Here is a 22,382-nt window from a genome sequence, read left to right as displayed (position 1 = left end):
CACAATTATGAGGTGTGCAAAATTGACAAGGATACTCTGCTGTTTGGACATCAGCTGCTCATTGTCTGGTGGTGTGGTCTTATTCATCATGGAAGCATTGGGGAACTGCTGCTGCAACTGGGCTACAAAGTCAGCGAGTCTCTCATACTCCTTGCCTCTGTAGATGAACACTTTGTTCTGAAAAACAAATGGATGAACTAATGTAATGCCAATCAAAGTCCTGAGTCTTCTAGGGTTTGTGTGTCTGTTTGTTGGGACGTTACTTTGTGTGTCTGTTTGTTTGTATATTGGGGTGTTTGTTTGTTTGTGTGTTTGTTTGTTTGTTTGTTTGGGTTCATTTCGTCACGTCAGTCAAACAAGGTGTACTGTGAGCTACAGCCTTGCTGCATCAAATTTTTGCAAAACTGCATCAAGGTTGTATCTACATGTATGTAAGTTATACTTTGGTCATAAACTAAAAAAAAAATGTGTACTTTTTATACGAAAGCCTACTTGTTATAAATATTGATAACACATAACAAAAAGTATGAAAATGAATTTGACTACAGTTTGCTTCTAAAAGAGATTTTTTTTGTAATTTTTTAAAGAGAGGTTTGAGGTACTCAAGGGATCCATGCTTGGTCCATTTTTTATTAAGTTTCATGGTGAAAAGAAAAACCCCAACAATCTTTATCCCCAATCCAACTATAACATCAATAATGAGCTGAAAAAGTTTCTTAGGGGGACGGGGGGCTGAAGACAAATTGAAGAATTTGAGGTACATGTACTTCAGGTATCCAATCTTGGTCCGTTTTATAGGAGTTTCATGGTAAAACCAAAATAATATTCTTTATCCCGGATCAAATTATTGCATCATGATTGAGCTGACGGGGTTCGGGGGGGTGGGGGGGGGGATGAAGATTTTTAAGGTACTTACCCTGAGGAATGATGGGAACCCATGACCGATGTACATCACTTTGAAGTACTCCGGTGCTGGCCGCGGAATTCTCATTATCTTGTCATATAAATGAGCCATTCTTTGCTAAAATAACAGACCAAACAAAACACAATGACATTATTGTCATACTTGATAACTTGACAAGGAACATATTGCCTGCGATAACGTACATTCATTTTAAAAACCCTCCTGAGCACTGTTACCACAGACTGCCACAAAGTACCATACCTTCTAAGCTAGCATTGGGTGCATGGGTTTCTTATGATTGTACAGCTGACACTGGTACCACAGACTGCAAGAAAGTCCCATGCCGTCCAGGCTTGCATTGGGTGCATGGGTTTCTTATGATTGTACAGCTGACACTGGTACCACAGACTGCAAGAAAGTCCCATGCCGTCCAGGCTTGCATTGGGTGCATGGGTTTCTTATGATTGTACAGCTGACAGTGGTACCACACACTGCCACAAAGTACCATACCTTCTAAGCTTGCATTGGGTTCATGGGTTTCTTATGTTTGTACAGCTGGCACTGGTACCACAGACTGCCACAAAGTACTATACCTTCTAAGCTAGCATTGGGTTCATGGGTTTCTTCTGTTTGTACAGCTGGCACTGGTACCACAGACTGCCACAAAGTACTATACATGTACCTTCTAAGCTAGCATTGGGTTCATGGGTTTCTTCTGTTTGTACAGCTGACACTGGTACCACACACTGCCACAAAGTACCATACCTTCTAAGCTAGCATTGGGTGCATGGGTTTCTTATGTTTGTACAGCTGGCACTGGTACCACAGACTGCCACAAAGTACCATACCTTCTAAGCTATAGCATTGGGTGCATGGGTTTCTTATGTTTGTACAGCTGACAGTGGTACCACACACTGCCACAAAGTACCATACCTTCCAAGCTATAGCATTGGGTGCATGGGTTTCTTATGTTTGTACAGCTGACAGTGGTACCACACACTGCCACAAAGTACCATACCTTCTAAGCTAGCATTGGGTGCACGGGTTTCTTATGTTTGTACAGCTGGCACTGGTACCACACACTGCCACAAAGTACCATACCTTCTAAGCTTGCATTGGGTATATGGGTTTCTTCTGTTTGTACAGCTGACACTGGTACCACACACTGCCACAAAGTACTATACCTTCCAGGCTAGCATTGGGTGCATGGGTTTCTTATAATTGTACAGATGACACTGGTACCACAGACTGCCATATGGTGTTAGTCATTAATACGGGTCATGGCAGAGATGATACCCCATTGTTAACATCTGGCAGGGGTTATAGTTACATGTACACCTCTACTCTTCCCAGGTACATGTAGGTGCTTAGCATAGGTGCTTAGCATAAGACAACTTACACCCTATCCATACCACGGAGGACTCTGATGACCTTTTCACCAGAACTCTGACTCACAACCAAACACTATAAACCTTTATCAAGACGCAGCCATCTTGAATTTCTCCCATTGATATCAATGTTACCGAATCGAGGCTGGAAGAACAAAATAGTCTGGTTCCTAGTTGCAAGAAGATTATTAGCATTCATTATTGTTATTTTATTTAAGGCACATGACCAAGATGGAGACAGCATGATAACGGTCTATAGAGCTCTGACGGAGCAACATGGGGAGCTTGAGCTCTATGTCTTATTGGAATATGATAACCATACACGTATGGGTGCTATTTCAGCAAGCAAATGGTTTGCGCTAAACGAAGGATTCCACGGTAAGCAGCGGCATGAAATTTGGGCCAGATCTTGAGTCTGATGCAATAGAGCATGATACAATTGTCTGCAATGAGCAGAATTTCCTGTATGTGTGGAAAAAATATTGTAAGATTTTCTTAACCAGGCCTGACATAAAAAGTCTGAACAATCTAATCCCTGCATGGTTAAAGAAAAACTCACCAGCAGTTCGCCGAGCTGGATGTAGTCAAACAGTTCCTTCTCGTACTGAATCTGAAGCTCTTTGCACATCAGGATTCCTTTTTCCCACATCTGGTAAGAAGTAACAGAAACAAGTATTTATTAGGTGATTTAAATCAAGTATCAAACGCACCGACACTACTCCAAATCCTGTCCACCAGGCAAATGGCAGTTCATATATCATCAAGTCTCCTTTAAAGGCTCTGGACACTATTGGTAATTACTCAAAATAATTGTTGGCATAAAAACTTACTTGGTAACAAGCAACGGAGAGCTGTTGATACGTAGTATAAAACATTATGAGAAACGGCTCCCTCTGAATTAACATGGTTTTTGAGGAAGAAGTAATTTCTCACTTAAATATTTGAATTGATTTTGAGACCTTAGCTGAGGTCTCGCAATCAAGCATCTGACAGCACACAACTTGTGCGACAAGGGTGTTTTTTTCATCTCATTGTTTTCTCGCAACTTCGACGACCAATTGGATTCAAATTTTCACAGGTTTGTTATTTTGTGCATATGTTGAGATACACCAGGTGAGATGCCTGGTCTTTAACAATTACCAAAGGTGTCCAGTGTCTTTAAGAGTATGCAGCACCAGAGACCACATCATGAAGTTAACCAATTACAGCTAAAAAGTCAAACCTACTTTAAGAACTGCCTAGATCAACAACCATCTTAAAGGGGTAATGCAAAGAAGAAAATCTTACCCTCACCAAGTATTAACTGCACTGTGCACCTTCCCTCCAAATCTATGGAGAGCGCACCTGGAGCGGTTACTTTGTGACTGTTCATAATTCAATCATGTTGTTTGTACATGTACGTATAGACCGTATTGAATAACCCCTTTTTTGCTATGAAAGTCGTCATCTTGTAGGTCAAACCGTATGCGCGTCAACACGTGTACATCAAAGAAACACGCAGCACGTAAAATTCCTGGTTTGATTTCTACCCACTAGCACACACACACTCATGCACACGCTCGCAGACGCCATCTTGTAGTGCAAATATTTGAACAGTGACGTCATATTCAATACGGTCTATACATGTACATGTACATGTAATTATTAGTCCCTTTGTCTACTTCATACACATGTACTGTTCTAGTGACCTTGTTTAACCATGGTTAAACCGTTGTGTAGTAATATACCGTATCAGTTAGTATTTATTTATTCTTCTATTCAGTGCTGTTGATTTGTTTTGTTGTAACGGGCACATCCACCACAAGCCTCCTATCCGCTATTAGGATGATGCCACCATGTGAATGTGGAAATAAATGTTGTATTAATTGATTAATGTGTTTATCATGATGACATAGCTCTTTAATTCAAATCAAATCAAATCAAATCAAGTGGATGTCGTACCTTGCCCTTGTCGAAGAAGTCTATGATGTCATAATACAGTAACTCCTTCAGCTGTCTCTCCGTCTGCGCTTCTGGGTATTTATCGCTGTGTGTCAACAAGGGTCTTTCAGACCACTGAAAGAGAATAACACCATTGTGTTTTAAACACAAGTGTAACACAATTCTTTATATCTGTAGATAGCATTGTCTTAGAATTTCTCTTGCAATCTCCAATAAAGTAAAAATTGTTGGGTCCAAATATGCGCATGAATAGCACTACATGTATGTCAGTCTTTCCGCAGCACACCGTTGCTTCATCTGCAAAATATTTACCGGTTTTTATGCGTGACCTCAGTGTACTCAATAAGTCAAAAGGGCTTCTGGAATTCATTTTTTTCCCGGCCTTTTCTGAAAAGTATTGACAAAAATAAATTGAAACGAAGAGCATATCTGTCTTTTTGTATGAAAAAAAGCGGTGCAACTCCGATTAAAAAAGAAAAGAAATTTGTACGACTAAAAAGATATATTACAGTGAGGTCACTATGTACTGTCATTATTTTCCTATAAGGTATAATAAATGGGGCCTGTGTTAAAAGGCAGTGGACACTGCTAATAATTATTAGCACAAAACCTTACTTGGTAACGAGTAATGGGGAGAGGTTGATAGTATCAAACATAGTGAGAAACAGCTCCCTCTAAAGTGACATAGTTTTCGAGAAAGAAGTAATTTTCATCGAATTTGATTTTGAGACCTCAGATGAGGTTTCGAAATCAAGCATCTGAAAGCACACAACTTCGTGTGACAAGGGTGTTTTTTCTTTCATTATTATCTCGCAACTTCGATGACCGATTGAGCTCAAATTTTTACAGGTTTGTTATTTTATGCATATGTTGAGATACACCAAAAAGACTGGTCTTTGACAATTACCAATAGTGTCCACTGTCTTTAAGTATGACACTGATTTTACTCACTTGAAGTCTGTCTGCATGTAGCTGAAGTGCAAAGCCAGCCTCTGTGTAGTTATCACACTCTAAGTGGAGATCGCAAAGTTTGTACAGATAACGAACGTACATGTCCTGCCTGTCAATGTCCTTGTAGAAATTCTGAAAGAAGAAAAAAAATGGATTGTTTGGGATTCTTTTTCTGCGCACCATGTGCTTGGTCTCAATGTCGTTTTCTGTTCTAGAATATGGTGTGCCACAAGGCTCAATACTTGGCCCGCTTAAATTGATTGTTGTATCCTGGAAATAGACTTTTGAGTCTTTCAATCTATATTCATAAATACATTTGTACCCCAGACAGCTTTGCTATTCATATTGGCAGAGAGCACATCACAAGGTGGTGTTTAAATGTGTGATATAAAGACGGCAACGCAATGCGATGGACCTCCCCTTCAGCTCGGTACTTTATCACACGGCCACTACCCTCCCGGTTTTAAACGAACATTCAAGACCTCCGACCACTCTTTTATTCCCTTAAAGCACAACCTTTTGCTGAGCACCTTGTTCTACATGTAAGTCTAACTGTTATTTTCTGTTCTAGAAACTGGTGTTCCACAGGGCTCAACACTTGGCCCACTCATCTCTCCATTGAGAAGTTGAAATTGATTGTGGTGTTCTGGAGATTTACTTATACTAACCCTTTTAAACTTGAATCCAAAAAAATACAAAAGTACAAGTAATACACAGTACTTCTTTTCACTGACAAGATTAACAGTGTTGTGGGGTTCCGCAAGGCTCAATACTTGGTCCCTTTTTGACTCACCAACAGATTGACAGTACAGCTCATCCTGTTCTCTTTGCTCTCTTCATGGATGATGTCCCTGTAGTCTAGGAGCCTTCCCATTAGGTCTCGTACTAACTTGACAAATGTCATTCCTTCAGTGCCCAACAGGTTTGGGTGCTGGGTGCAGTACTCACCGATACTATAAGAGAGGAATGAAAATTACGATTATAACGAGACAACATAATTTATTACTTGTAAGAAAAAGGAACTTCATTCGCGCCATCCAGTTTCCAATAAACACACCATACCAGCAAACTTCATCATGTTTACTGGTAATGTTTACTAGAACATAATGAAAAACGTCAAGGTACATGTACATGTACATTACATGTACTATTGGGATTTTGTGAACAGTTATATATCAGGCTAGCCCTGGCGGCCTTACACTTTTGTGTTATACTACAGTGACATTCTGGATATCAGGGTTCATTCCTGGGACAGAAAATTTCCAAAGCTTCATAATTCTTACCTGCAAGAAGCCACTAATTTCAACAGATTCAAATTCCATGGCAGTATACATTTTTCTGCGGTGGGTTTTGGTCTTCATATATTCCGCACAAAAATGTTTCAACCCCCAGAAATGAACCCTTATATTTAGGACTCTGTATCTGTGTACAGCACAGCGAAAGAGTCATATATGGCTCATACAAGGCTTATTTTGTTAGTAAACAGGCCACATTGTTCTGGATTCTTGAACCTAATTCAAAGTGAGTTTTGTAATACACAACTTGTTCTACTCACATCTGTCCAAACAGATCAACGTAAAGTTCATCTCCGTGACCTCCTTCCACAAGAACGTCCAATTGACTGATGATCTCGCGTTCAAACTGAGAAAAGAAGAACCAAGATAAATTTATTGAGACCAAGTTCTAAAAATGTCCTTTTAGAAGACAGTGGCAGTAAAACTGATGTAGTTCAAGATAACATTATGGAAAGGGACTAGACTGGCTAACAGAACCAGTGATTTCATTGGATATTATGGAAAGGGACTAGACTGGCTAACAGAACCAGTGATTTCATTGGATATTATGGAAAGGGACTAGACTGGCTAACAGAACCAGTGATTTCATTGGATATTATGGAAAGGGACTAGACTGGCTAACAGAACCAGTGATTTCATTGGATGTTATGGAAAGGGACTAGACTGGCTAACAGAACCAGTGATTTCATTGGATATTATGGAAAGGGACTAGACTGGCTAACAGAACCAGTGATTTCATTGGATATTATGGAAAGGGACTAGACTGGCTAACAGAACCAGTGATTTCATTGGATATTATGGAAAGGGACTAGACTGGCTAACAGAACCAGTGATTTCATTGGATATTATGAAAAGGGACTAGACTGGCTAACAGAACCAGTGATTTCATTGGATATTATGGAAAGGGACTAGACTGGCTAACAGAACCAGTGATTTCATTGGATAAAATGATTTCTTTGAATAAACGTGCAGTGACGTATGCTTTCCATATCTGTGTTTTGATTGGTACGTGGTGATGTTTTGTCAGCTGCCCTTCCGGCCCTCTGCATGCAGCAGTGTGCATAATGTACTTGTACATGTACACCGTTGTTTTTATATGTATACATGAACAAAGGATTTTACTGTGAATATCCATGCGAAATGAATACGAGGTCTAAGGTACTTTTGGAAAGGGATTGAAGTAGGCTCAAGGCAGGTTTTTGGCTATTCACAAGCCTCGAAGTGTGACGTCAGATGTTCAGGCTCGAATGGGACTTGCTGAACATATATCATCATGCCCATGCCCGATACAAGCACAAGATTTCAATAGAGAGCGGTTTAGCCAAAACAAAGGGCACATAGACCTTATTTATCGCAAATACTCGGTACACGCATGTTAGGCGTAGACTTACATGTAGGTGCATGCTGGTCTAGCTACATGTACCAACAAATGCACAAGGATGCACCTCAATTAACGCCTAGATGCTCTCACCGAGTATTTGTGATATGGTCTTTATCTACAGTATCCCATCAAACATCTGGAGAAGTTTTACTTACCTCCTTGAAGTTTCCTCTGACATTACATTCACACTGCATCATGTCAAAGAAGATCGGCAGCGTGGCCTTCCGTAGCTCCGCCTCTGGTACCAGGGTGACCTCCAAGAATGGCCCTGTCATCTCCGGGATGAAACGGATCTTGTTCTTACCCAAGTAGTTCCACATGGTGCGGATGATCTCAAAACCAACCTCTCGGCGCATGTCACCATATCTAAGACATGTAAGAGGTACATGGTGTGATTTGAGAGGAAAAGAATACTTATACAGGTAGGAAGTGTTTCTTGTACAAAGAAGACCTAACTACATGTACTGCAAAGACAGTGATAAAGAAAGGATATAAAAGGCGGTTAAGCATTGGACACGGTTGCCAGCCTGACAAAGCTCCTAGCTTTGGAGTGAAAACTAACTAGCAACTTGTAAGTAACTCCTACACTTCAGTTCCTACATGTGTTTTATGGTCCACTTCTGGTTTGCCCCAGTATTTCCGGTATGGCTGGCTGCAACTTGAGTCGAATAACATTGTACACCCATACAAGGTGCTATACAAATGCATCTCATAATTCACACTATAAAACATAGCTGTTGTTAGAAAAAATTAAGTGTTTTGGGATGCATGTAGATAGAGCGCTATATATGCACTCAGTATTATTACAGGACAGCTTCAATGCCGATGATGAACATTGAAGAGAGTTCTAACAGCAAGAACCCAAACATGACAACCTATGCAATAATGAGTTGATCTGGGCCAAGTTTCATGGCTCTGCTTACCGCGTAAATTCTTCGCTTACGGTCACCATTCTCCGCTTACTGTGCAAGCGCCGAATTTGCTTGTTGTAAGCGCAGAATTCTCTGCTTTCTTAAGTACCATTTCTTAGCTTACAGTAAGCAGAGCCATGAAATTGGGCCGAGTTGGTGCAGTTGGGATTTGGATGGGATTACAGGAGGATTAAGGTTAGGCAAACCTTTCTAAGATCTTGTTTCGTTTCGCTGGGCTGAAGTTTTCTAGCTGCAGAGATTCCTGAGTCACAAAGGCCACAGCCAGATGGAAGAAGTTATTCCAGAGTTGAAACTCAAAGTCGTCAATGCGGACAAACGAACGCTGAAGAACGCGTGCATATTGCTTCATGGCAAACAGAATCACACTGTAGGAAGAGGTAAGAATAAGATTAGTGTCATCTTGCTCAGCAGAACGATTTACCAGCCGATATACCATGTAATGTAATAATGTTGTGAATGATTTCCTCTAATTTTGCAAAGTAGATTAATTTTCCAAGCAATTTTCTCAGGATTCAAACCCACACTGTGCTGCTGACAACAGCAGAGCTTGGGTTCGGTGAACAAGACCACTCAAACATGTACATGACACACCACTGAAGCAACAACACATACCTGTTCTGTTGGACAATCATGGTGGCCCAGTCATTAGGGTAGAGATTCTTGGAGATGAGATCTCTGAAGACCATGAAGATCTCCATCAGAAAGTCCAAGAGGTCCGTCCTGGTTGGGAAGGCGTTGATGTACTCCTGGTAGTGGTACTCTGTCATCTGATGCAGGATGGAGATCATGCTGCTCACAAACCTCCCCTGGAGATAATAATAATAACCATCAGTGGGTCTGTTTACATTGAATAACTTTGGTCATTAAACTTAAATAATAATAATATCGAAGTCTGATATAGCGCATGTATCTACCAAACAAGGTACTCAATGGCGCTGAGTATATACAAACTTTCAGAAAGATAGGTTATTGCAGTGATGAATTTTGAGACCCAATTAGTTAACACCTTATAAGGGTTTACAAGGTGCTACTGCGCATTAAGCAGCCACAGCCAGGAACACTGTGGCAAACCCCTTCTCTTTTTCGATAAGTGCACTGGGTTCTTTTACATGCATTTACACAACACAGGGGACCAACGGATTTCAACCCATCCGAAGGACGAAGCAATGGTCAAATGTCACGGCTGGGGATTCGAACCCACACTCTGCTGATCAGAAACACCAGAGTTTGAATTTGGTGATCTTAACCGCTCCGCCACGACACTTAAAGGCAGTGGACACTATTGGTAATTACTAAGAATAATTATTAGCATAAAACCTTACTTGGCAACAAGTAATGGGGAGAGGTTGATAGTATAAAACATTGTGAGAAACGGCTCCCTCTGAAGTGAAGTAGTTTGCGAGAAAGAAGTATTTTTCCACAAAGTTGATTTCGAGACCTCAGATTTAGAACATGAGGTCTCGAAATCAAGCATCTGAAAGCACACAACTTCGTGTGACAAGGGTGTTTTTTCTTTCACCTTTATCTCGCAACTTCGATGACCAAATGAGCTCAAATTTTCACGGGGTTTTGGTATTTTATGCATACGTTGAGATACACCAACTGTGAAGACTAGTCCCTGAAAACCTGTCCCTGGTCCCTGTTCAAAAGCAGAGTTAGAACGTACAGTGTAGAGTATAAAGAGATCTTAATAGAGTTAGTCACAGCTTGACAAAAGAACATATGTATACCAAGTGGAGAGGAAGAGGTGTGTGTATACGTTACTTACGATAAGGGTCTCGTCATTGTCCATGTACATGAAGATAACTGACTGAATCACTGTCCTTAATAACGAGTGCATCACCTCAGAGATATCGCCGTGGGTCGGCCCCTGAATGAAAACAAAATCACATCTTTTTTATAATTGCACAGGCAGTCAGCGTACAACAATGTTACAGCAAATGACCATGACAAACACAGAAAATGACATACGTACATGTACACAAACAAATAAACGAAGATGAACACAGAAAATGACCATAACAAACAAACAAAGAAATAAAATAACCAAACACAGGGAAATGACAATGAAGAAAACAGAAAATTACAGGAAATAACAATGACAAACACAGGACTGGCCACTATAAATAAAGGAAAATGACAATGACAAACACATGAAACGACGGTGACAAACACATTAGTTGACTATAACAAGACAGGACAATGATTATGGCCATGAATCTGTGTGCTTTGGGATTTATGTATACACGTAGAGACACTGACAAATTTCAAGGAGAGTTCATACACTACAACAATGTAGAAGTTAAGAGAAAGAAACAATTTTCATACTTACAATGTCTTTCCGCCACAGTGTATCCAGAATTTCACTGAGGACCTCGGACACTTGTCTCATGTCTTCTTTCTTGGTCAGGAGCTTTTTTAGGAACATCGTTGTCATGGGAAGAAGCACAGCTCTGCAATCTGGTAGGAGAGAAAATCAATTACTGGAGGTTACGGAAGAACGTCTGATAGCAAAGACCACAAAGAGAGCTTCTTTAAGGCAGTGGACACTATTGGTAATTGTTAAAGACTAGTCTTCTCACTTGGTGTTTCTCAACATATGCATTAAATAACAAACCTGTGAAAATTTGAGCTTGATTGGTGGTCTGAGTTGCGAGATAACTATGTAAGAAGAAAAACACCCTTTTCACACGAATAGGGTCTCAGAAATCAACACTGCAATAACCTATCTACTCTTTCATCAGCATGTGTGTGCCTCAAATTGCTACTACCGTGGTAGTCATCTCAAGAGATACGTGTTTTCTGATAGCAGGAGGGTTATAATGTTCTAAAATAGTTGAGAGCACCGGACCGTAAATATGGAGATCGTTGGTTCAAATCCCACTCTAATAAATTTGTCTATGTTCGTCCCAAAATCAACAGATTTCATTTAGGGTAGTTTTCAAGATGCTGCATTAGGGAGGTGGTGCTTTCTGCTTTACCAACCAGGCTATCTGATGGATGAAAACCAAGCCTGTACATCCGTATGGACTGTAAAGGGGGTAACCCTATTTCAACCCTAAATAGGAGTAGGTGGAAACAGCCCCTGGCATGCCTGAAAAAAAAAGCTGATTATAGCCCACACCTTGCGTGTCCTGCCACTTGCATAACAATTAAAATAATTTTGGAAAATTAAATTACCTCTCCGTCTAAAGAGTTCTCCACGAACAATGTCCTTGATGCAGTCCATCTTCTGTTTGACCAGTCGGTCAGGAGGGAGGCTGACCAAGAACTCCTTGACCAGAATGGCCAACTCCTTAGGCTCGAGCATTTCCAGCGTGTCCGTCAGTACTGATGGTAGATATTTCATCGCTGCCCCCTGCAAATAAAAAAGTAGAACATTTCTGAAATTGCTTTTCCTGATTATTTATTTCTCAATCAACTCGATTTTAAGGCCTAATTTCATGGCAATGCTTACCACTTACCAGGAAATATTTCGCTTACAGCATAGCATCCAGCAGTAAGCAGAGTCATTAAATTTGACCCTGATTGTCTTATCATCTCTAAGTGTGGGTTTGTTTAAAGGGTCTATGTACTTTTTGTAGGACAAAAAACACAATGTCTACAGATTTACACTAAACTTACACAGTTTGACGTTAATGACAATAGAAACCTTCCCTGAAAATATTACTTCCTGAGGTGCTGTGGTTTTTGAGAAATGAGTAAAACAATGTCATGAAATTAATTTTCGTCTCAGTATTTTAGCATGTAAAAACAATTTTTTATGACATTGTTTTACTCATTTCTCAAAAACTACAGCACCTCAGCAACTAATATTTTAAGGTACGCTTTATACCATCGTTATCTTCAAAAAGTTTAATGTAAATCTGTGGACATTGTGTTTTAAAATACCCAAATCCTTTAAATCCATGTCATTATACCTGTGTCCTTGAGACGGACATCAAACCAATAACTGCTTCTTTTAAAGGCAGTGGACACTATTGGTAATTACTCAAAATAATGATTAGCATAAATCCTTACTTGGTGACAAGTAATGGGGAGAGGTTGATAGTATAAAACATCGTGAGAAATGGCTCCCTCTGAAGTTTAGTAGTTCTTGAGAAAGAAGTAACTTGCCATGAATTTGATTTTGAGACCTCAGATTTAGAATTTGAGGTCTCGACATTAAGTATCAAAAAACACACAACTTCGTGTGACAAGAGTGTTTTTTCTTCCATTATTATCTCGCAACTTCGACGACCGATTTAGCTCAAATTTTCACAGGTTGGTTATTTTCTGTATATGTTGAGATACACCAAGTGAGAAGACGGGTCTTTGACAATTAAGAATAGTGCCCACTGTCTTTAAATCATACAGCACTACACAATCACAGCCATCATGAAGGGGGAAAAAAGTGACGCATTTCGCGTGAAGTATGACAATGAAGCGGACTTCATAGATTGCTATTTTACCTGACATAGTAGTACATTGTCCAACGTGTAAGCCATAAGCCACTTGAGTGAGAGGAAGACATCTTTCAATAAAGCCTCAAATTGATTCCTGCCTGTGTTGTGACCATGCAATCTAATATGACACCAAAATAAAACATACATGTATGAATCCAGTGTGTTTGGTAACAACTAAGGCCACCAGCAGTTTAAGAAGAGGCCTTTTCAGCGCCCCAGCTGACCCATTGCCTAAGCTATCAGTAATATACCAGGGGTGGATTTCACAAAGGTAGGACTAGTCCTAGGCATTGCTAAGAGATAGGACTGGTCCAAAGTTAGGACCAGTAACTCATCCTAACTTAGGACTGGTCCTACATGTATCTCTTAGCATTGCCTAGGACTAGTCCTAAGTTAGGACTCCCTTTGTGAAATCCACCCCTGGACAGGAATTCTTTGGACATAGAACTGTGGGTCTTGGACTACCTTAACTGTGATGTTCTACATGTACCGTACTACCGAAGGCTACCTACCGGTGGTGAGCGCCGGACTCTACGTTCCCGAGCACTCTTGGGTCGATTGAGCACGGAAACTGGTATTCTAATTTCATTGATATTTGGCCGAATCTTACTTTATACTGATTTAGTTCATTAACGATATATGCCTTGATTTATGCTATATCTAACTTCATTTTGTCATCAACCTTTGTAAGCTTTGCTTTTGTAAATAAATTACTTAATTAATTGTTACTGTACAAAAAATGTTTCAACCATTGCCTTAGTCAGTTGCTGGTTCTCCCTTTCTTTAATTGTTTTGGTAACTCCATTGTTTTATTAGTCTGCCGTGCGTACCAACTTAAGGGGTTTAACCTTGGACATACGTAACAGAATACAGTATTAACACATACATTGTTATTATTATTACTACTCACCCAGTGAAGAGGGTCCGTGACCTCAAGATGAACCTGAAGATGTACTCCATTGCCTTGAGTGCCTTCAGGAGCTGATCCTGCATCCCCTTCTCCCCGGCGTTGTCAAGATAGTTCTTAAACACCCGCATCAACTTACTGTAAAGCGCAAACAGAAAATGAATATTAGTAATCAAACATACATTGTACGTTACTCAACAGACCATTGTTATATACTCCTGGTAATGAAACCAAGGATTCCTGATAAGTAACAATAATAATACAAACAAAACACAACACAAAGAAAAAACAGACACAATAAAATTAGTCATTGAAAACCTGTGACATGTAAGATAAGTTTTGAGAAGAGACTTGAATTTTGCGGTACAAAGACAAGATCGAAGATTAAGTGGTAGAGAGTTCCAGATGAGTGGCGCGGCTGAAGCAAAATACCTAAAGGCAGTGAACTTACAGGCAGTGGAAACTATTGGTAATTACTCAAAATAATAATTAGCATAAAACCTTTCTTGGTAAAGAGTAATGGGGAGAGGTTGATAATAAGGTTGATAATAAGAAACGGCTCCCTCTTTAGTAATGTAGTTTTTGAGAAAGAAGTAATTTTCCACGAATTTGATTTTGAAACCTCAGATTTAGAATTTGAGGTCTCGAAATCAAGCATCTGAAAGCACACAACTTCCTGTGATAAGAGTTTTCATATTATTATCTCTCAACTTCGATGATTGATTGAGCTCAAATTTTCAAAGGTTTATTATTTTATGCAAACGTTGAGATACACCAACTGTGAAGGCAAGTCTTGGACAATTACCAATAGTGTCCAATATCTTTAATCACTGTAGCTTGCAAGCCTGATGAAACCAAATAACAAGGGTGCTTTGCTGGCAGAGTTGCCACTACTTGCCTCTTGCAATGAGTGCGATTTTGTACAACAATCAAGGAGATATTTACAATAACATTCAACATACTAATTTTGGTTTTTACCCATACACCGATGTGTGTTAGCACAGTATACTCAGTACTTTCCCCAAGTCCTGTGAAAAAATATCACAGGCATATTACTCGGGTGGGATTCGAACCCACGACCCTTGCAATTCTAGAGCAGTGTCTTACCAACTAGACTACTGAGATTGCCCGGTAGCTAGAGTCAGTTCTTATCCTGTGTTTTTGGCAGCGGGTACCGCAACGATATATAATAGATGTTAAATTTGCATCGGGGATAAAGAATATAAATTTTTCAACATTCAACATAATAACAAGACGGAAAAGGTTTCCATAATAAGAGAAATTTTAAAGTTTGCTCATCAGAACATGGAAAGATTGTTTTATATTCAGGGACCTTTACCAAAGAATTGTGCATTTACAGTGGCCTTAAAGACAGTGGACACTATTGGTAATTGTCAAAGACCAGTCTTCTCACTTGGTGTATCTCAACATACATAAAATAGCCAACCTGTGAAAATTTGAGCTCAACCAGTCGTAGAAGTTGCGAGATAATAATGAAAGAAAAAACACCCTTGTCACACGAAGTTGTGCGCTTTCAGATCCTTGATTTTGAGACCTCAAATTCTAAACTTGAGGTCTCGAAAACTGCGTCACTTCAGAGGGAGCCGTTTCTCACAATGTTATATACCATCAACCTCTCCCCATTACTCGTTACCAAGTAATGTTTTATGCTAATAATTATTTTGAGTAATTACAATAGTGTCCACTGCCTTTAAACATCACTACTTTGAACTGTTAGTACTTACATGTCAGCAAAAGTTACACTGTAGTGCTCTTGCACATAAGCGTCAAGTACTGGTCGGAACTGTTGATATTTACGGTCCGCTATCAATCCGATTATGAAAATCTGAAAAGGAAAAACAATCAACTTTTCACCCTGCCGAACAATCCAGTTGTGCACAACAATTCCTCGAAGCTGCTTTACCTCAAATCAAATACCTACAGGTAATTCCATTATTACTCAAATTGAAAGCACAGTCCTCATGCATGATTTCTTAAGCCCATCATACTTCCAGAACCACTGATGTACTAAGGGAATAAAAGAGTAGGCGAAGAGGTCTAAAAAGGCTGTTTAAAACCGGCAGGGTCGTGCATGATACCATGAGCCCATCATACAACCAGATCCACTGATGTACTAAGGGAATAAAAGAGTAGGCGAAGAGGTCTAAAAAGGCCATTTAAAACCAGCAGGGTCAGGCATGATTTCATGAGCCCATCATACTGCCAGAACCACTGATGTACTAAGGGAATCAAAAAGTAGGGGAAGAGGTCTAAAAAGGCCGTTTAGAACCAAGCCGAGGGCAAGGTCCTTTATTGCAAGGCTCTTCTCTTTTATTCCCAAACTTAGAAGTCCTTTTGTTAAAAGCGCAATATTGATGAAAAATTGTAATAATGATGGAAAAATCTATAAGACAATTCTAAATATTTATAATTTCTGTCACCATTGTGCATACACGCCTGTGCTAACAGTTTTTATATTCAGCACTGATATGTACTGATTGCGTTACAAGTAAATTAATGCCACACGTAAGCTTGCGTTCCACGCCTATGTTTAAACACTTCTTACTGTGTTTACATCACATGGCCACGTGATGTCCTCTTCGGATTTGAGCACTCAATAGGAAGCCACTACTTTTATGTAAAACAGTCAAATCTTCTAATAACCACTGAAGAACTATCCATTCATGACTTACCAATGCGTTGAAGACAGGTTCATCGTACTCGTTAGATTGAGGACTCTCAGTCAGGATGTTGAACAATGCATCCAGGGTATCTTGTAGAAACTGTAGTGAAACAACAAGGGATAAAAACCCCAAATCCAAAAGTAAGACAATGTAATAGGGTGCCTGCTGACCGGAAAAACAAGTTTACATGTAGCTCTATAAATATGACAATATGGGATTTGAGGCATTGCATGGTGAGGTATCAATATATACATGTATTTGGTTTGCGGTAACACCATGTGTGTTTCTACTTGCCAGGTAGAGTTTCTGTTCTTTAGAGAACTGTCTTGCTATATATTATACTACCGTGGAGTAGATTTTTATATTTTTCGAGAGACCTCTCAGTTCTGAAAAGAGCGTTCCTGCTTATCAAGCACTACCTGGGCGGAAGGTAGGAAAACGGCTGGGATTGCTACATGTACTTTAGCTTTAAGGATCGTTAGTATTCCATGGGTTAACAGCCCAAAAAAATGAAAAGAAATGAATGATATTATATAAAAAAATGCAACAAATTAACTCAATTGTTTGATTTGATGAGTTACCTTGACAACTTCCTCTCCGTCAACCTTCATTAGTTTTTCCAGATTGGCCTGAAGGTTACTCCGATCACTCTTCCACTTCAGCAGACCCAACAAATCAACTGCAACAATTCAAAAAATAGTAATAAAAATAGTAGGTTTTTATTTAGCCCATTATAATCCCAAAGGGCGTCTCAGAGCGCTTCAACATTAGTACCCCAGGTCACTGGGCCATTTAATTAATTCCTTATACCATTTTAGCTCCCTGGGAGTATACAATACAGCCTGTGCTGCCAAATATGTAGCGCACTGAGCTAAATCAATCTATGAACCATCTCTGCCCACACAGATACCCATTTACCCCTGGGGTAATTATAATTAAGAGTCTTGCTCAGGAACACAAGTACCAGGACTGGGACTCGAACCAACACTCTATTGAACAGAAACACCAGAGTTTGAGTTCACTGCTCTTATTCCTTCAGCCATGACCCCCCCCCCATGTCCAAAATCAGGGCTTCTCAAAATCCCTAACCCAAAAGCCTAGCACAACGTGGCCTAGCGGACAAGAGCACAGGACTCAAGCTTCGGTGTTTCTTATTAGCAAAGTGTGGGTTTGAGTCTTGGTATGAGTCTTGTGCTTTGTCTGCTCTGTCTATATTAACTCTATTGTATATATGTATTGGGTCTTTTCTTCTGTCTATATTAACTCTATTGTATTGGGTCTTTTCTTCTTGTTGTCCTTAACCAAAACTGAAACAACATTGCTTCTTCCTTTAAAGTAAAATAATATGTTAAGCATCATTAGCCACCTGGAACCCTGTAAAAAATACCCTGCTGAAAGTGTGTGTTAACTCACCATTCTGTGTGAGTTTAGTCGAGCAGACCAACGTTGATATATGCAGGGAGTCCTTGGAGCTTAGATTGTACCCTTTACTGCGGACCAGGCTGCCCGTACTGCCGAGACTATTGGAGCTACCCCCGCTGCCCCCACTGGTCTGACTCTGGTGCTTTCTTTCTAGCTCGTGCTTGGTTGATGGAAGGTCCAGGTAATGTGTGCCAATGGATTCTTGAAGTTTGTCACACTGGAAGGAATTATAAGTTAAATACAAAGAAATATTTCATTTTCTTGTTCTAAATGCGCGAGTTACATGTAGAAAGCATACGTAGCCAGCCTAATGTACCCAGAGCTCCCAATATCCAGGGCCCAATCTCATAAGACTGCTTAAAGCAATCGCACTACATTGGTAAACAGTATTGTCCAAAGGCCCACACTTCGTGTATCACAACTTATATATAAAATAACAAACCTGTGAACATTAAGGCTCAATTGGTCATCGGAGTCGGGAGAAAATAATGGGAAAACCCACCATTGTTTCCGCTTGTTTCGCCGTGTCATGACATGTGTTTAAAATAAATCCGTTTTTCGTGATATCGAGAATTGATAACTGTTTTAATGTTTTCTCAAAAAGTAAAGCATTTCATGGAACAACTTTTCAAGGGAAGTCTTTCACCATTACCTTCTGTAAACCCAGTAAGTTATTTGTAAATCTGTAAACTTTTAATTTTTGTTCTGTTCAGAAAGTGTCCAATGGCTTTAAGCACGCAAAAGCAACTCAGCACACATCAAAACCATAGGAACACGTATCCATCTCTACAAGTACATGTATTCTTTCTTTCCTCATGCAGTCTCCTGGTTGAACACCCTTCCTGGCAGCACCTCAAGCCCGGTTCATACTTCCTGTGATAGCAAATGCGATACGAGTTTTGAAGTCACCAATTCGCAACGAAAGATTTGCAACAGTTGAGTTGTGCTTAACTCTCCTGCGAATATCGCAGCGCAAACAGAGTTGTGACGCCAAACTCACGTCAAATTTGCATCGCATTCACATTCACAGGAAGTACATGTACAATGTATCCTCACCATCATACGAAGTGTTTATGGAATTTTGTAGCGGCAGTTACATGTACATGTAATCCATAATTTCATGGATCTCTTGTTACTTGCACCTTGTAAATTCATTTAATTGGCACTGTATGGATTGGCACCCACGCTGCACATGCACATTAAGTTTTTCCTTGACCTTACATGTATATCCTGACTTATGGACATTGTCGAGTACCACGTCCATGTAGAAGTAGAAGTAGAAGTGACCGTTGCTTAAAGACACTGGACACTATTAGCGATTGTCAAAGACCAGTCTTCCCACTTGGTGTTTCTCAACATGTGCATAAAATAACAAACCTGTGAAAATTTGAGCTCAATCGGTCATCGAACTTGCGAGATAACAAAACACCCTAGTCACATGAAGTTGTGTGCTTTCAGATGCTTGATTTCGAGACCTCAAATTCTAAACCTAAAGTCTCGCAATCAAATTCGTGGAAAATTACTTCTTCTCGGAAAACTACGTTACTTCAGAGGGAGCCGTTTCTTACAATGTGTTATACTATCAACCTCTCCCTATAACTCGTTACAAAGTAAGGTTTTATGCTAATAATTATTTTGAGTAATTACCAATAGTGTCCACTGCCTTTAACCTACCTTGTATACTAAGAGTTCATGTTCACCATTGACGATAGTGGTTCCAATGGCTGTCATTAGACGCAGGTAAGCAACACCAAAGGGTTTCTCTTGTCTGTCTTTGGCTGCAAAAAAACAAAACAAAAATAATTTTAAGTGAAAGGGGAATGCTTGGACTTTTCAGGGCACTAGCTGGCAGCAGACAAGTAGATACACTGCTCTTGGGCTAAAGAATATAATTCTTTTTTACCCTAACACGATATTGAATACTCCATACTTAGGCATAAAAATGTTATGTTGGCGTAGCCCGACCTACCCTAAAAATATGGCCGACCCTAGATACTTTTTTTTTTTCAAGGGAAGAAATTTAATGATAAAAATCTATAAAAGACATAAAAATGAAATAAATGTCAGCAAGAGTTTAAAAATATACTATTTGTTGTGTGTACCCCTGTTTTCTTTTGTTATTGTGTATACATGTACAATGTACTACCAGCTTAAACAATTCAGAGAACATGTCATTTTCGTTGCTGGAAGGGGGCAAAAAAGGGGAACGAAGAAACAAAATCTGTTAGGCCATTACAACATTTTTTTTTATGCCTTATGCCGAGTTCTGTAAAACCAACTCCAAAGGCAAATCACTCGAGTGGGATTCAAACCCACGACCTTTGCATTTGCAAGAGCAGATGTCATACAATGGAAATGTGATGCATGTGCACTGTACATGTACATGTATGTCTTTGTTAACCTCAGTGAGTGCGCTGTTTAGTGCGTGTGATGTCATATGCGAGGGGTTTGTACGGGACAAGCGAGAGAAAATATTTGATTAAATCTTCCCTCATTCCCTGGAATACTTACTCTCTGTGGAGTATCTCTGTTTGAATGTTATCCTTAAATGGGTATCTGTCTGGCAAAACTCCTCTATAGGTATGGCAACCTGCAGAAGAAATCAAGTCACTTGGTCAAAGCAAAAAAGACAAGTTACAAAAGATAGTGTAGTTCCCGTTAATGGACTTACACTCTGAACCTAGTAGAGTCTTTCTCGAAAACTAAAGCCCTTTTCACACAGCCAAAATGTAACCAGGGTCCCTTGCTACAAAATTTACGAGCATGGATTGTTTATTTGTTATCACCATGCGTGACTGATTTTGTGAGCTTTCACACTGCAAAGTTAAAAAACTAACAACCCTTGTGCGACATGAGAGTGATATGACGAACTGGTAATCCTGATCACCTTAGTTGGACAAAACAGCACCCACAATAGCATGCACTGTATGGGACTTTTTAACCTAGGACGTTGTTCAATAAACAAGGGTTCCTTTCACACGATGATGTAGCCCACGTCCTTGGTCAAAACTTCTGCTAGTATGAGATTTTGTCGTACATGTAGGTCTGGACCTCCGACAAAATGTAGCAATGTTGGACAAGATTTGACAAGGGACCCTGAACCCTCCACATATTATTGTCCTTTCACACGAGGTGCATTTTGTAAAATTTTACAACCATGCTACAATTTAGCAAGGGACCCTTGCTAAATTGCTCTCGTGTGAAAGGGGCTTAACAATTGTGTTATATTTTTTATTTCTCATATGAAGCCTATGAGAAAGACCCCAAAAGGGTCAAAATGCCAGGACATTAGTTTTTATTGCATTTATACTGTAGGTTCATTTTGGTTGGTGAGCGGTTTGCAACAGCTACACGTAGTTATATCTTCTCAACAGATATCTCCTAATACACACCGTTTTATAAAGGATTTGAGGCATTGCATGGTGAGGTATCAATATATATTTGGTTTGCGGTAACACCATGTTTGTATCTATACTTGCCAGATAGAGTTTGTTCTTAGAGAACTGTCTTGCTTTATTCTACTATTGCGGAGTAGATTTTTCGGGTGTTCAGGAGACTTCTCAGTTCTGAAAAGAACTGTCCTGCTTATTAACTATTACCCGGGCGGATGGTATAGAAATAGGGCGGGACTACTACTTCAGCTTATAGGATCGTAATTAACTGTACTACCGCGGAGTCAGTTATTGGGTTGGTCTCAACGTTTCGACTAGCTTGCTCTAGTCATCGCCAGAAGACCATATTTATAGGCAACTTGGGTTTTAGCTCTGAGCATTCGCCAAGTGGTTCACTGAACAATCATTCGGGAAGTTTCAGCATTTTCAAATTCCAGAGTTGACATATGTATTCCATGAGCTTGGAGCAATCAAGAGAAAGCAGGGAACACCGACAGAGTACGGCATCCCACTCCCACGTATCTCAAAGCTACACCTACCTTGACAGTCTCGCAGAACTTGGGTGATTTGACCTGATAGTAGACAACAGAATGATAGAAACTACCAGGTGGTTCTCCTGCAGCCGTGTGGATCACATCCTAAGCGCAAGAGCAGACGTAACACAGTATTAAACAGCTACTTGCACAAAAACATCATTGTTAACGGTTTAAATTCCTTCAGAAAAATAGTTGTTTAACAAC

General features: G+C 39.9%; 1 protein-coding gene across 4 annotated transcripts in view; it reads right to left on the bottom strand.

Moving 5' to 3' along the window:
- The window catches only part of LOC117294784 (dedicator of cytokinesis protein 1-like), a 70,221-nt gene that overhangs the window by 20,529 nt on the left and 27,310 nt on the right, over nt 1–22,382 (bottom strand). For all 4 annotated transcript variants that reach the window (XM_033777302.1, XM_033777305.1, XM_033777303.1 and 1 more), the window contains exons 16-37: nt 22,182–22,280; nt 20,762–20,840; nt 19,925–20,028; nt 18,242–18,467; nt 17,410–17,507; nt 16,838–16,927; nt 15,890–15,990; nt 14,148–14,282; nt 13,244–13,355; nt 11,973–12,150; nt 11,125–11,252; nt 10,561–10,662; nt 9,405–9,598; nt 8,978–9,157; nt 8,016–8,226; nt 6,740–6,825; nt 5,978–6,137; nt 5,185–5,316; nt 4,234–4,347; nt 2,852–2,941; nt 917–1,021; nt 36–177 (exon numbers count right to left, since the gene is read on the bottom strand). In XM_033777302.1, the coding sequence (XP_033633193.1) occupies nt 36–177; nt 917–1,021; nt 2,852–2,941; nt 4,234–4,347; nt 5,185–5,316; nt 5,978–6,137; nt 6,740–6,825; nt 8,016–8,226; nt 8,978–9,157; nt 9,405–9,598; nt 10,561–10,662; nt 11,125–11,252; nt 11,973–12,150; nt 13,244–13,355; nt 14,148–14,282; nt 15,890–15,990; nt 16,838–16,927; nt 17,410–17,507; nt 18,242–18,467; nt 19,925–20,028; nt 20,762–20,840; nt 22,182–22,280 (2,866 nt within the window). The remainder of the gene's footprint in view (nt 1–35; nt 178–916; nt 1,022–2,851; nt 2,942–4,233; nt 4,348–5,184; nt 5,317–5,977; nt 6,138–6,739; nt 6,826–8,015; nt 8,227–8,977; nt 9,158–9,404; nt 9,599–10,560; nt 10,663–11,124; nt 11,253–11,972; nt 12,151–13,243; nt 13,356–14,147; nt 14,283–15,889; nt 15,991–16,837; nt 16,928–17,409; nt 17,508–18,241; nt 18,468–19,924; nt 20,029–20,761; nt 20,841–22,181; nt 22,281–22,382) is intronic.

This window comes from Asterias rubens, chromosome 9, assembly GCF_902459465.1.
Source record: "Asterias rubens chromosome 9, eAstRub1.3, whole genome shotgun sequence".
In the NCBI taxonomy this organism is placed as follows: domain Eukaryota; kingdom Metazoa; phylum Echinodermata; class Asteroidea; order Forcipulatida; family Asteriidae; genus Asterias; species Asterias rubens.
This window is presented reverse-complemented; position numbering and strand designations above follow the sequence as displayed.